This window comes from Salmo salar, chromosome 10 (genome assembly GCF_965601325.2).
Source record: "Salmo salar chromosome 10, fSalSal1, whole genome shotgun sequence".
Classification (NCBI taxonomy): domain Eukaryota; kingdom Metazoa; phylum Chordata; class Actinopteri; order Salmoniformes; family Salmonidae; genus Salmo; species Salmo salar.
Window position 1 is genome coordinate 22,356,347 of NC_138300.1, and position 15,968 is coordinate 22,372,314.

Consider the following 15,968-nt stretch of genomic DNA (forward strand, 5'->3'; position numbering starts at 1 on the left):
AGTTGTCTGGGATGTTGCACTAATATTCTTGTGATATTCACATAGGTTGCACAGAACATTCCCACAATGTTGCACAATATTCCACAATTTCCAAAATAAGTACATTTTTATGACATTCATAGCATATTTGTTTTAGGTTGAACATAATATTCCATTGATGTTTACGCCAATATAAATTGTACCTTGTCTTGGAGGTCCTCAGAACATTTCAAGAACATTCAGAAAACGTCATATTTAAGCCTTAGCTAATATTTCCACAACATTCCCAGCATGCCATATTGTAGCACGTTAAAGCAGATGGGAATACATACCAATTATGTTTCTCTCCAGATTTAATGACAAGTCGCATTTCAATGTGATAGAAACATAGCATTTTAATTGAATTCGTAGCACATTTGAAGAGCATTTAATCATACACACCCCACCATAATTTTTACACTAAATTTGCTGACAATCTGCACATGTGGGGTTTGAACCTGCAATATTTGGTTGCCAAGCCAGGTCTTCTGTCCTCTGCACCACCAGAAAATATTTCTTACAGCTTGTTTCTTCAGTATATAGCCGTGGCAGTATGGTCAATCAGGTATTCCATGCTTCCTTTTTGGCCTTCTTAGATATAACTAATCTAAGGATATACTGGTAACTAGGTTATTCACACTTCATCCATCCTCTTTACAGTGCCTTCAGAAAGTATTCATACCCCTTGACTTATTCCACATTTTGTTGTGTTAAAGCCTGAATTCAAAATGGATTGAATATTCTTTTTTTTCACCCATCTACACACAATACCTTATAATGACAAAGAGAAAAAACATGTTTTTAGAAATTTTTGCAAATGTATTGAAAATTAAATACAGAAATATCTCATTTACATAAGTATTCACACAGTATTATGGAGTATCTACAATGTTGTTTATCCATCCTCAGTTCTCATATCACAGCCATGAACCTCCGTAACTGTTTTAAAATCACCATTGGCCTCGAGGTGAAATACTTGAGCAATTTCCTTCCTCTCCGGCAACTGTGGTAGAAGGACGCCTGTATCTTTGTCGTGACTGGGTATATTGATACACTATCCAAAGCCTAAATAATAACTTCACCATGCTCAAAGAGGTATTCATTGTCTACGAATCGGTGCCCTTCTTTGCGAGACACTGAAAAACATTGCTGGTATTTTTGTTTGAATCTGTGTTTGAAATTCACTCCTCGATTGAGGGACCTTACAGATAATTGTATGTGTGGGGTATAGAGATGGGGTAGTCATATCAAAAAACATGTAAACGACTATTATTTAACACGAAATGAGTCCATGCAACTTATTATGCGATTTGTTAAGCACATTTTTACTCCTGAACTTATTTAGACTAGCCATAACAAAGTGGTAGAATACTTATTGACTCAAGATATTTCAGCTTTTAATGTTTTATTAATTTATAAAATGTTCTACAAACTAAATTCCACATTATGGGTAATTGTGTGTAAATCAGTGAGACAAAATCTAAATTTAATCCATTTTAAATTCAGGCTGTAACAACAAAATGTGGGAAAAGTAAAGGGGTGTGAAATCTTTCTGAAGGCACTGTATATGCTGCGTACTTCTGGACCCATATTTACAAGGTATCCAAGACTGAGTGCTGATCTAGGATTACTTTTGCTTTTCAGATCTTGAAAAATACAACAAGGGGGACCATATCAAGCGTCTCAAAGTAGGAATTATATTTCGGGTGTGTTTTAAAAGTTGTGGGAACATACAGTGCCTTCAGAAAGTATTCACATCCATTGACATTTCCACGTTTTGTTGTGTTACAGCCTGAATTTAAAATGGATTAAATTGATTTTTCCGTCACTGGCCTACACACAATACCCCATAATGTCAAAGCGGAATTACGTTTTTAGACATTTTTACAAATTAATAAAAAATGAAAAGCTACAATGTCTTGAGTCAATAAGTATTCAACCCCTTTGTTATGGCAACATTTGCTTAACCAGTCACATAATAAGTTGCATGGACTCACTGTGTGCAATAATAGTGTTTAACCTGATTTTTGAATGACTACCTCATCTCTGTACCCCACACATAAAATGATCTGTAAGGTCCCTCAGTCAAGCCGTGAATTCCAAACACAGATTCAACCACAAAGACCAGGGAGGTTTTCCAATGCCTCGCAAAGAAGGGTATCTATTGGTAGACTACAAAAAAAGCAGATATTGAATATCCTTTTGAGCATGGTGATGTTATTAATTACACTTTGGATGGTGTATCAATACACCCAGTCACTACAAAGATACAGGCATCCTTCTTAACTCAGTTGCCGGAGAGGAAAAAAACCACTCAGGGATTTCACCATGAGGCCAATGGTGATTTTAAAATAGTTACAGAGTTTAATGGCTGTGATAAGAGAAAACTGAGGATGGATCAAAAACATTGTAGTTACTCCACAACACTAACCACAGAGTAGAAAGAAGGAAGAAAAATATTCCTAAACATGCATCATGTTTGCCATAAGGTACTAAAGTAAAACAGCAAAAAATGTGGCAAAGAAATTAACTTTATGTCCTGAATACAAAGCGTTTTGTTTTAGGCAAATACAACACAAGACATCCCTGAATACCACTCTTCATATCTTCAAGCATGGTGGTGGCTGCATCATGTTATTTATTTGCTTGTCATCGGCAAGTATTAGGGAGTTTTTGGGCGGATAAAAAGAAACAGGATAGAGCTTAGCATCGGCAAAATCCTAGAAGAAAACCTTGTTCAGTCTGCTTTCCAACAGACACTGGGAGACAAATTCCCTTTTCAGCAGGACAGTAACCTAAAACACAAGGCGACAGAAGACGACTTTGAATTTGAGTGGCCTAGTTACAGTTTTGACATAAAACGGCTTGAAAATCTATGGCAAGACTTGAAAATGTTTATCTAGCCGATGATCAACAACCAACTTCACAGAGATTTAAGAATTTTTTAAAGAATAATGTGCAAATATTGTACAACCCAGGTGTGAAAGCTCTTAGAGACTTGCCCAGAAAGACTCAAACCTGTAATTGCTGCCAAAGGTGATTCAAACATGTATTGAATTAGGGGTGTGAACACTTATGTAAATGAGATATTTCTGTATTTTATTTTCAATAAATTAGCAAACATTTCTAAAAACACGTTTTCTCTTTGTCATGATGGGGTATTGTGTGTAGATGGTTGATAATTATTTAAAATGTTTATCTATCTTGAATTCAGGCTGTAACACAACAAAATGTGGAATAAGTCAAGGGTTATGAATTCTTTCTGAAGGCACCGTATCTCTTGCAATGTATCCACACTGTTCCCACAATCTAATAAAATGTTGTAGGAACATTTAAAGAACTCAGAAAGGCTGTTTTTCCAACATTCTTGCAACATCAAAGGAATGTTTTTTTGCACCCTGATAAAAACATTATCTGAATGTCAGCACAATTAGACCGTTTTATTGTTTTGGGAACCTCTCTCTTGTCATATCCCCACAATGTTCCCACAACCTAAAGAAACATTCTGGGGACCTATAAAGAACAGACAAAATGTTTTCTGGGAATGTTCTTGTAACATACTGTAGGTGAATGTTTTTTGCACCCTAAAAGCATAGGTGGGTAGTAACGCTACAATTAACGCGTAACTTGTACTTAAGTACATTTTTGTAGGAACTAGTACTTTTCTAGTTACTCTCTGTGGGCTGTACTTGTACTCTTACTCAAGTAATTTCTGAAGGAATTAACTTACTTTTTACTTTGTTATATCTTACCAAATCACTTAATAAGTTACACAGGTTTGCATTATTATATCGTCAATGTGAGGTGAAAACCTTGTCACTCCAAATGTTGTAATTACCTGTTTTTTTTTTTTTTTACATGAATCGATACTATTGGTTCCCCTTTACATCTGTAAGAACGTTTCACGACCCCTTGACCAATGAAATATATTGAAAACAACTTGTCAAAGCACTTAAGTCCATTGGCTCTCAAAGCTGTCGTCAAACCCTGTATCTCCACCATGGCTCTTGAAGTGAAGCACATGTCTTTACTCCTAAGGAGATTTTTGTATTGTGGGTTCTTAGCCAAACCCGATCAGAGGTAAGTTTCACTTTAATTACCTTCTGCCTTTATAATATTATATATTGCTGGAGTAAGATAAGTATTAATCTGATATAATTCTGCTGTTGAAATTATGTTTTGAGGGCGAGTGCAAATGAAATGGCTAGGTAGCTAACTAGCTAGATAGTTTGTTTTGACTAACCCAGAATCTGAAAATGTTTTTAGCTTCCCATATGATCTTTGCTTGTTGGCTAAGTTTACTAGCCAACTTGTCATTGGCATAAAGAGACAGAACAGACTAATCAGATGTGTGTGTGGAAATAGCTAACTAGGTATCACATTAGGTTGCCACTAGATAAGCTGGCTAAACGAACATTAGCTAGATCAACTGGTCAACCCAGCACATAATCCTCCCTGTGTGTGTGTGTGTGTGTGTGTGTGTGTGTGTGTGTGTGTGTGTGTGTGTGTGTGTGTGTGTGTGTGTGTGTGTGTGTGTGTGTGTATGTCATTCTGTTTTTATGACAAGGCCTATAAGCACATACATGTATAGTGAGACAGTACGTTTTTGTGCCATATAGCTAGCTACTAGAAATATATATATTTTTTAAGTGTTTACTTTTATTTATAGCTTGTAGCAGCACAACCGATGGGGTTGAGAAGGAGGATGGAGGGTAAATTGTACCTTGGCAGGAAATATATGATTGAGTTGACTATGACAATTGATATCTGCACTGTTTTATTATTTATTACTTATATGATTCTTACCTGAATACCTACCTTGATGTTTAATTCCATGCTGAAATGTGTCTGATTTGCATACTGGTAACATGATTGAGAGTGACATTTCGATATTGATTGTTGTTTGACAAATCCTAATTGATATTTCCATCCTACTTGATATTTCATTCCAAGTATAAAATTAACCATCACACTTGGTGTAAATATTTTTTGTATGCATTCACCATCACATGTACTTGAAATTATATTGTGAAATGTATTTTCATTAATGCTGTTGAAATTGTGAAATTACTCCAATGTCTCGGGTACCGTTTATGAAACTGAGCACCTTGATAGATATTAAGTTAACTTTGAATCAGAATGTACTAGAAACTGTACAACAGACCTGTGCTGCTGGGATGCTTAAATAATAAATGAATGTCAAATCAATTGCACTAAGCTGTTGTTCTCACAATTTACCATAAGGTGTAAAAAATTACCAAACTAAATTTGTAACTAGTACTTAAGTTGTTTTCTGACCGGATACTTTTTAACTCTTACTTGAGTAGTTTCTTAAAAGGGCTACTTTTACTTGAGTAAATTACAAGTAACAGTACTTTTACTTAAGTACAGATTTTCAGTACTCTACCCACCTCTGCCTAAAATAAATGTTGTATACTGTACTCATCTGCACAACTGGACAGTTTGTGTTTTGGGAACATATCTTTTGTGATGTCCCCGCAATGTTTCCACCAGACTGTTCCCACAGCCTAATGAAATATTCTGGGAACCTTTAAAGAACAGACAAAATGTGTTCTGGGAACGTTATTGCAACATCAGGAAAACATTTTATACAAACATTGTATAATCATCAGCACGATTGGACAGTTTTTGTGTTTTGAGAAAATGTTCCGCAACCTAGCGAATATTCTGGAACTTTCACAGAAACATTACTGGTACATTGTGTTATTACATTACTTGTAGAACTTTTGGGGAATGTTCTGTGGTGGTTGTTACAGATTTTGTGGACATTTTTGTTCATGTTAGAACATTCCAAGGATATTTCATTTAAAAAAAAAGATGTTATCAAAAACATTCTTTGAATGTTTTTGGGATGCTATCATCTAGGCCTGGGCGATATACCGTATACCAGGGTATTTCCAAATAAAGACGGGGGCTGCGGGGTGCGTGCTACGCCACTGCTTATAACTATAAGTTAAGTATAACTATACAAAATCTAAGATGTGTCGAATAAATTATACTGAACAAAAATATAAATGTAAAAATTAAGAAAAACCCTGGAATGAGTAGGTGTGTCCAAACTTTGACTAGTACCAGGAAAAGCAGACAACATATGTGGGAACTCCTTCAAGACTGTTGGAAAAGCATTCCAGGTGAAGCTGGTTGAGAGAATGCCAAGAGGGTGCAAAGCTGTCATCAAGGCAAAGGGTGGCTACTTTGAAGAATCTCAAATATAAAATATATTTTGATTTGTTTAACACTTTTTTGGTTAGGACATGATTCCATATGTTTTTTCATAGTGCTGATGTCTTCACTATTATTCTACAATGTAGAAAATAGTAAAAATAAAGAAATCCTGGAATGAGGGTTATATATATTATTTTTTTATAGTGCCCCCTTGTGTGCACCTCTAGTAATATTGTATACCCTGGTATGGTACAGAAACAGTATGAACATCTAGATACCGCCCAACCCTATTATCATCCTAATGTTAGGTTTTATCTAACAAGAACTTAATGGGAATCTTAGCTAATGTTCTGCGAATGTTCCCGGTTTGCTGGGATGGTACATACAACTCAGTTTATGGTATGTAAGTAAATTTGCTCCCATCTGTTTTCCCAGAGGGGATCCTGTCATACCGCGGTGCGGCGCCGTGATCCTTAGTTCTTTCCATATTAACAGCTTCAATATGGAGGAGCATCCCTTGAAATCAAATATGAGAGGTTTGGAAACTGGAGATTACTAGATTACTTTAGTCAACACTCTGGTACTGTTACATAAGGTCCTTGGGGATACTGGTCTTGTCTCTTTTTAATACCATTTGATTTGGGTGGGTCTATGTGCTCTTACAGTACCGTACAGCTTGAATCTGCCACTCTCCATCTCTCCCTTATTGCTGAGCTACTACCCCCACTGTGGAGCCCATCCATCACAGAGGGGTAGAAAAAATACAACTTGAATAAATATTTCATTAGATTATTCCTATGATTTAATGTGCTTCTGCCTGGCTGGGGTCTACGGCAATATCTCTGGTCCATTTATAAATACATTAACACAATGATCCCCCAACACTAGCTTAATATTGATACTCGGCTGCAACGGAAGGCAGATGGGAGCACCCGTGTTTGTATTGCCTGTCCAGTGTGTTGAATCACTCCTGCCATCACCCATCCTCCTCCTCTCATCAAGTGTGTGTGTATGTGTGTACCGGTCTTCACAGCTATTCATTACCAATTCTTCAATTGCTGGTCGAGGAAATTTTACAACCATCCCGGAAATCCGTGTCTGTATTCAAAAGTGAACCTGCTAAAATTGTCACCCCTATGCAACAATAACTCTCTTGCTAGCCACAGAAAAACACACCGAAAAATACATTCAAAAATGGCTTTGAGGGATTTTCATGTGCGAGTCTGCCAATCATAAAGCTGTCAGCATATGTAAACTAAGAAAAATACAATTGCAACCTTCAGGTAGCCTTCACACAGAGGAAAACAACAAACATAAACCTGAAAGCTTGTTGTGTGACTGGAGCCTAATTAAGACCAACGGGAGAAGTTTTCACTCAGTGATAAATCCAACATCAGGAAATACCAATTGGACGACAATAATTGGCAGGCCATCGACAGTGCAGGCAGAATTAATCATTTGAAGAGGGAGACTAGACTGCATTTTTAATTGGCAAAGGCAGCCACTGTTTAGGGAGACGAGCAGCTGATCACCCAAGAGGCTGAAGCTTCAGACAATGTACATTTGCTAATCCTCTCGAGTCAAGTTATTATGGCCACACATTATTATCATGCTTTACAAACTAATTCCTTGTTTTCCCTGATGGATTACCAGAAGAATCCGTCAAAGGGAGAGAAGGGAGGAGAACACAATAGACTGTATATAATGACAATCAAAATGACTGAATATGACACAGAATAACAACTGCTCAGTATATGTAAGGACCTTTTTGGTTCAAAGAACACAATTTTGCTTCTCGGGAAAGTGTGTGTGTGTGTGTGTGTGTGTGTGTGTGTGTGTGTGTCTGTAATTTTGAGGAATAATTCTACTACTAGATGACATTCATAATCCTTTTAGGTTTATAAAGCATTGACAATAGAATAACCAGTGAAGTGCAGAGGAATAGTACTGGGATGATTTCGTACTGGAAATTGTGTGGACAGGATTACATTTCAAATACATTCATTCAACTAAATCCTGGCTATTTATATTAATGAATAAGAATAGAAATTGACTTTGATATTAATATTTTGGGACTGACATCTGAAATTGTTTCCTTGAATCTGAGTACTAATCATATTTATTCATGTTTGGAGAACACCTAATCTATCAAATTAGTTGTTGATAGGTAATTAAGCTTGATATAATTATCACATAAAGCAGATATGGTGCTTGTCATGTTTGAGGCAGTATATGTTCACTAACAAGAGTAATGCTTGGTGTTATCTAACTTTAAAAAAATCCAAAATAAAATCAATACATTTACATTTATTAATTTAGGAAGCAATGTTTTACCTTTAGTAATATTTAGTCACGCGTTAGTTTAAGGTAAAATGCCTATGAGACTTCCTTACAATAAAATAACAAAGGTATAAAATTAACAAGGGTATGTCAGCCCAAACGCAAAAACCCACAGTACTGTGAATAAAAGCAAAAACAACTTGTTATTGAAAGCTCTTACATATAACATTTTCAAAAACTTGTTTTAATTTACAGTAGCTAAAGCTGAAGAAAAGTAAGATATAAATGTTGACAAAATATCTAAATTGAAGAGAAAGAACCTGTACATTGTAAACTACAGACTAGCTGTTGACATTACAAGTTATGTCGATTCATCATTGAATCATCTTTCTGACACTGAGAAATTGTGCTCATATCTTCCATATGCACGCCACCATTCAGGGCCGACTTCAATTATCACACAACAATTTGTCGAGTACCAAGTACCGCAGTCATTATGCAATGCAGTACAATAACGTTTCCACACAACTAATGCCAGATATGGGATGTTGATAAATACTTTTATTATAAGCACAAGCGCCACACACACACACACACACACACACACACATTGAGACGCTAGCACACACACACACACACCACTCACATTGGAATGATGGCCATATTTAAGTGCGGACGTAGGGTCCTCTCAAACTATTGACCTCTGACTTTTGATCACCAACCATAGGTGAGACAGACATTAAGCAGAGCATGACCTGAATGATTACTGGCTATTATTTCACCTCATTAACAGAAAGACATTGGAAGGGACATATTCTAGGAGTGGCTCTTCACTTATAGCAGATACTGTAGGACATAAGAAATTACAAATGTGATTACAATTTCACCAGCCTTATCTCACCTGTGGATAATGTAAAACATGGGTTTGGGTTGATTGTTGTACACCCATCTGACAAGGTAAAAAATCTGTCATTCTGCCCCTGAGCAAGGCAGTTAACCCACTGTTCCCTGGGTGCCGAAGACGTGGATGTCGATTAAAGCAGCCCCCGCACTTCTCACCTCTCTTGTTTTTTGATTAACGTCACATAGACATGTGTCTCCTAAACAGGGATATCTCTGACTGTCATTTGGTCACAAATCAAGCAATTCTGCCATATCCTTTCCTGCTTAAAGTGTTTGGGCCGTCAGGGCCATAGACAGCTACGGGGCCTGATTCCCATTGATCGAAATGTCATCTATCACTATCAACTACCATGGTGCAAATTTGAATTTACCTGGATGGAATTACATCTTTTAGCCTTATTTGATAATGAATCACAATTGTTATGTTATTGATTTATTGTAGACTCAACAATAGGCTAGCCTATTTAAAATATAGCATTGTAATGAGTGGTTTTGGATCTTGGTGTCTGGCTGGCAGTGGGGAAGTGTGCATTTTGGTTTTACACTAAATCCATGGAAGTAGGCTATTGATGTAGGAAGTAGGCTATTGATGTAGGCTAAGAATGAATTACACGTTGGACATGTCATGCGGAACCCTTTAATATAAAATGACCAATAGATTTTTTTTATGGAAAACAGCTTAGGATAAATGATCACTTGCCCATCAAAATGTGAATATAATAATACCGTAACATCAAGAAGCTTTCGTTTATTGGTGGCTACAGTTTCCATGAAGATGATGCCCTAACACTGACGATGATGAATAGTGCAACGTCGTTCACTATCACAGCCTAATAGACCACCACCATTGTAAAGTTAAATGGCGTCGACGACTTTCCCCGACTGCAATGGAAAATCTCGAATCTTAACATTCTCTTTTTGTTGGTGCGCGAATTTACATCCACTATCACGAACCCTACTTAGCTTCACACTAGCAGCATCACCACTGCTCGTGTGGTATAGAGGTCTGTCATCTTGTGACAGTCCTTCCGTCCATGTTTTGTAACATTTTGGCACCGAATTGATTTGGTCGTGTTGGGATCGTAAAAGATGGAACAGGCTGGGGGATACTTTAAAAAGGCATCCCTTTTAAGCGCCTCTGGCCCAGTTCTGAGAGAGTTATGAAAATCCAATTAAATTGAATACATTTCTGTGAAATATTAGGCCCACATCGTTAGAAATCTGAAAACATTCAAATAATTTGGATAAGTATGCGTAAAAACAATAGACTATGAATCCGCGTGAGACCAACAGAACTATGAAATCTCCCTATGTGCATGCCCATTCATTGCCACGTTAGAATATTTGGGAACATGAGACCACGAGTATTTGTAACGATTATTAAATTGTATTTTATCATGCATATATGATGCATTCATTCTGACTGCAATTCTGAACAATCATTTAGTGAGCTAAACGTTGAGTTAGTCAAACATACATAAAACATTTGGTGCGTAATGCAAAAGACGCCACCCATGCGACAGACAATTGTACAAAATATTCTAATCATACAGCTGTATTAGGCCTCGCAATATGCCGTTTGCTTTTGGGAAGGGGGGAAGGGGTGGGGGGGGGGACACGTTACCTTTGTGCATGCCGGTGTATCGGTCCTTCAGAACAGTCAGTTCGTGGATTTTCCCAAACTGTTCAAACAGAGGTTTCAGGTCTTTTTCCTCCAGGTTCCGCGGTATCTGCCCGATAAACAGCTTTATGGCATCTTGGTCTTTCATGTTGCCGCTCTCCGGATGAATGGAAATGGATTCTGACCCGTTCATGGGTTTAGGAAATGTGATCTGAGAGTACTGGTGCTGGTGAGGGATAAGTAGTAGTGGTTGTTGGCTCGGTGTTGCCCCAGGTCCAGTGAAAACCAGGCTGGTGTGAGCGGGATGGGGCTGCTGTGGTTGTTGCTGCCTTCTTGTTTCAGTCTGAGTGAATCTGGCCATTCTGAGCTGGGAGCAGACTGGATAATAATGACAACACACACAGAGAGAGAGAGAGAGAGAGAGCGCGCAAGCACTCAGCTGGAAACCAGGCTCACTTTCTATCCGAAACACAACAAACTCGCACACACATAGTACAGGAGAGATGGGGTTGATAGGGGCGATAACCACCGAGCGAAAGCCATATTCACCGCTCTCGAGCGACACCCACAGATGTCAGTATGGTAGTGAAACATCGGAGTGCAAATTCTTTGCATTTTCCAACACTTGCTTATAGCGAGCAACTGCAGCACGCATTGGGGGCGTTCCTGCATGTGGGTATTCCTGAATCTATAGGAACGCCCCCCCCGAGCATCCCATTGGTTCCTTCATGAACGTCCCCCTCTGAAGTACCCCATTGGTTCCTGCATGCTTGTGACACATTTGAATGTGGGTCAAAAGGGAAATAAATGTATTATCTGAGTTTCTTCGACCCTGCATCCGGAGTCCTCCTTGCTAGATACACCGGTAGACAGTGTCCTTCACTCCCTCCTGCCCTCATCATCATTAACAGAACTGTGGGAAAACTCCCCGACAGGGGAGGTGAAGGACACTGTCGACCCCGCCTCCCGCTATCACAGCAGGTTGGAGGCTGAGGCAACACGTGTGCTAGCTAACTAACTAACTTGCTAGTTAGTTAGCACACAGGGTATGCACCTTGCACACAGTGTCCTTTGCTCCTGCCTGCCGAACACCTGCCCACGCACTCGTTAACCGAACTGTGGAGAAACAGAGCCCAACCGGTGGGGATGAAGGACACTGTCTACCGGTGTACTGCTAGAAAGCTAGCTACCGGTGTCGGCCGCTCCCCTTCTTCTGTGGAGTTTATCGGCAGCTGGCATCCGCCTCCTGCCTGTCCTAGCTTAAAAATGGACCAATAATAGAAGTATAAAGAGGGGTACCTGCAAATGCAGGAACACCACGAATTGCAGGCTGCAATTGCACCCTTCTCACACCTGCTTGAAGACCACACAAACATTAGACTTTTGAACATTTTAATCAATGCCATGGCGGAATTTCGATGAATAATAAATACAAATGGAATGGGAATCATTCCGCCGTCAATACAGCAGGCCCCACCATTTCCTTATATAATGTCAAGAATTTGGGGGACTAGTCCTTTCTGGACTTGAACCCACCTCCTTCCTTTTGCTACACTGCCCCGTTCTTTCAGAAAACCCGCTATTGCGCTTCTCTGTCTCAAGTCCCTCACAAACATACTTGCCTTTGATGGCCTCACAGTAGCTCCATCCCACTTTTGACACCAGTGGAGGAAATGTGTGTACAACATGGTACTGTCCTTTTAATTCATATTTTAGTCTTCATTTGCTTACATTCAGTTTCTTATAGACTAGATACTGCTTTACATCTCCAGGACAAGAACTACAGCAACGTTCGATGCAAACAAACATGTGCCAATACCCTGTTCAAATTAAAACTTCCCACTTTTATTTTCATACCGTCAATCTTTTATTTTGTACCATTACCTGCTTAATGTCTTGATGGTCTTGCATAGTTCATTGCAGTGATCAATCCATTGGCTTCTTGCTCCCTCTTCTGGAATATAAAAGGAGTCTACAGGTTTGTGTGTATTACTTCAAGAAACATGTCTCTATATGCCAAAGATGAAAGGAGACATAGTTTAGGCTATCATAATATAATTCAACAAAAAAGTACCCCGACTCAAATGGCCATTGAGCCCCTCACTTCATATAGGATTTATTAAGTTATCCTCTCCATTTACAAATGCTGTCAACAAATTACATATGTTCTCTGCAACTAAAGCCATGGCTTATAGAGCCAACTAATAAATACAACTAAATACAGAATTAAAACACAGAACAGACAGCTATTTTGTAAAGCGGGGTAGTAAAACGTAGGTCTTTAACTGAACATACCTACCAGATGTGTACTAATTAAAGCTGTTTAACAGTGAATGAAGTTATATACTGTCAGTGACAAAAGGCTCGCTGCTGTAGAGGGGAATCGATCTGGGCTGTCTTGGCCGCCCGTTGGGCACCATAGGGGCTCTAGAACTTCCGGATCGCAGTGTCGATGTCTGGGATGATCTTCTTTAGCTGGTTCCACTGCTTCGGGTTCCACGCCACACTTGTGGGAGACACAGACCAGCCAGGGGAGTGTGTAGGGGTCCACATTGACGTGAAAGGTCAATACAATAACTGCAGGGCAAGGTGCATACTCTGACATTTCTTATTCTAAACCTTGTCTGAGATGTTTGAATAGCAGGCCGTACAGCACCCTGAAACAAGATCAAAGGTTTTTTATTGATTTCTGTATTTGTACCCGCCACTGTTATTTTGGTTTCATTCAATGCCGTAAGTGGACGTTTATTGAATTCCAAAGTCATCTCTCCGGCCACCTCAATGGGAGTTAGCAAGGACAGGACAGTCTAAGAAGAATAGTTTTGGCAGACAGCTGAGCACCTTGGCCTGTTTACATGTGCAGCAGAAAAACAAACAGGGCCAACCATCATTCATACTGTATATAGCCTCCTGGATAAGAAGCCTGTGTTGTCACATTGCTACTGCTCTAGCCTTAAACTATAGGGATGTTGAGTGGCTATTTTTAAAGGGTAGATGTCCTATTCTGCAGGGGAGGTGAGAGTGAGAACTTCCAGTTCATGCATTTTTATTGACCCCTGCCATTAGTGTTTCGCCAGGCTGGACGTCTGAGACAAGAAATCAATATGGGCCGTACTATTAGTGTGAACTAAAAAGTTACATACAATTTAGAGCACGCTACAGTAGCATTAATGCTGCTTCTTGTTAACCATTGAGTCGGTACAGGGAGGCAACCAAGCTTGATCTCCACAGCCTGGCCTGTAGTGACTGAGGCCCAGAGGGAGCCAAGGCAGACAGCTGAGGGAGCCTCTTAGCATTCTGCACCGTTCACTCTTACACACACACACACACACACACACACACACACACACACACACACACACACACACACACACACACACACACACAAGCCCCAATTACCCAAAAGCTACAGCATAATCATACACCACACACACCTCAACTCAGTGATTCTGCTTGCGAGATAGTAAGAGTTGGGTTGGGAGGATGATAGAGATTGACTTTGTAGAAGATAAGATGAGCACACTGCATTGTTAGGGGATGATTCTTATATGCTCTAGCTGGCATGGCAAAATTCACCAACTGTACATCTGACTAATAAGCGTACAGCGTTTGAGATGTCCCTCAGCAGCTAACTCACCACTGCACTCTAGTTCTGCATTGCAAAACACACTCACTCAACTGGAAGGTGTTGTTCAAGAAAATGAATGTGACACGATGGCATACCGCACCAAAGCCCTTTATGAAGCGCTAGCTTAATGGCCTAGATGTGAAAAGAGCACTGTCTCTGTACTGTAGCCTACCTTTCCTCCCCGGATTCAGGTCGCCAATGTCAATGGTGTAGAACTCCCTGATATCGATCTGGGTCTTGCTTTCGAAGAGAGACACCCTAAAGTACCTCATCTTTCCTATCTGCAGAGGAGAGAGAGAGGGTTGCATGGAACACTAGAGAACACAACCCATGCTCGAGTGCAGCAGTGTCTGCTGGTTTTATACTGCATTAATGACAAGTCGGAAACTTGGAACCTCTGAGTTTAAATGAAAGTTATTTAGTTATTTACAAGTTTCTTCCAAGTCTAACATTTCTGAGTTTTCTAGTTTCGACATGTCATGGACCTATAGCAATGTGGCTGTTTGTAAATCAGTGGCTTTGATTGCCCATTTTAACTGTTAAATAAGCAAAAACCAGTGGGAACTGTGGTATTCAATGAGCAGAATTTCGCTCCAAAGGTTTGTTAATCATAACCATTATTATACCTGAAGAAAATACATCTGAGTATGGAGGCCCCCCTCCTCCTCCCGCTGGTTTCTTCCTTCTTTGTTGGTGGGGACAGCAGTGGAGCTGTTGTCCCCTGTCTTGTGGTTCTTGTGGGCTGGGTGATCTGAGGCTGTGGGCATCTTACTCTTAACCTAACCTAACGTAGCGGCATTTCTTTATTTCTAGTCCTGACGAGAAAAAACAACAACTGTCGGGTGAGGTTCTCTTCTGCACTGTTCATCCAATCCAGCAAATGTGGAGTAGGAGTTAAGATGGAGTGTTGCCTTGTTAAAACTTCTTATGGATGGGTGGCAGTATTGAGTAGCTTGGATGACTGACATGCCCAGAGTAAACTGCCTGCTACTTACGCTCAGAAGCTAAGATATACATATTATTAGTAGATTTGGATAGAAAACCCTCTGAAGTTCATAAAACTGTTTGAATGATGTCTGTGAGTATAACAGAACTCATATGGCAGGCAAAAACCTGAGAAAAAAATCCAACCAGGAAGTGGTTTGCAGTTTTTCAAGTGAACCAAAACTATAGTGTCTGTGGGGTAATTTTGCGCTTCCCAAGGCTTCCACTAGATGTCAACAGTCTTGAGAACCTTGTTTGAGGCTTCTACTGTGAAGTGGGGGAGAATAAGAGCTCATTGAGTGAGAAGACTGCCAGCAGGGAATGAGCCTCAGCCATGAGCGCTCACGT

At 39.5% G+C, this 15,968-nt stretch overlaps 2 protein-coding genes across 12 annotated transcripts in view; both read right to left on the reverse strand.

The window, feature by feature from the left end:
* The window catches only part of LOC106613762 (CUGBP Elav-like family member 5), a 251,485-nt gene extending 239,996 nt beyond the window's left edge, over positions 1-11,489 (reverse strand). For 8 of the 11 annotated variants that reach the window (XM_014216351.3, XM_014216350.3, XM_045687486.2 and 5 more), the window contains exon 1: positions 11,012-11,465. In XM_014216351.3, the coding sequence (XP_014071826.1) occupies positions 11,012-11,369 (358 nt within the window). In that variant the 5' untranslated portion in view covers positions 11,370-11,465. Of the gene's footprint in view, positions 1-11,011 lie in introns of all 11 variants that reach the window. The other 3 variants (XM_045687488.2, XM_082956808.1, XM_045687487.2) reach the window with 2 other exon arrangements.
* A 1,946-nt stretch (positions 11,490-13,435) lies between these two features.
* Positions 13,436-15,403, reverse strand: LOC145858542 (activated RNA polymerase II transcriptional coactivator p15-like). Its single transcript, XM_082956589.1, has 3 exons — positions 15,263-15,403; positions 14,799-14,917; positions 13,436-13,514 (listed from the first exon to the last, which is right to left on the reverse strand). The coding sequence occupies exons 1-3, from the start codon at positions 15,401-15,403 to the stop codon at positions 13,436-13,438; spliced, it is 339 nt and encodes a 112-aa protein (XP_082812715.1).
* Positions 15,404-15,968: the final 565 nt, after the last annotated feature.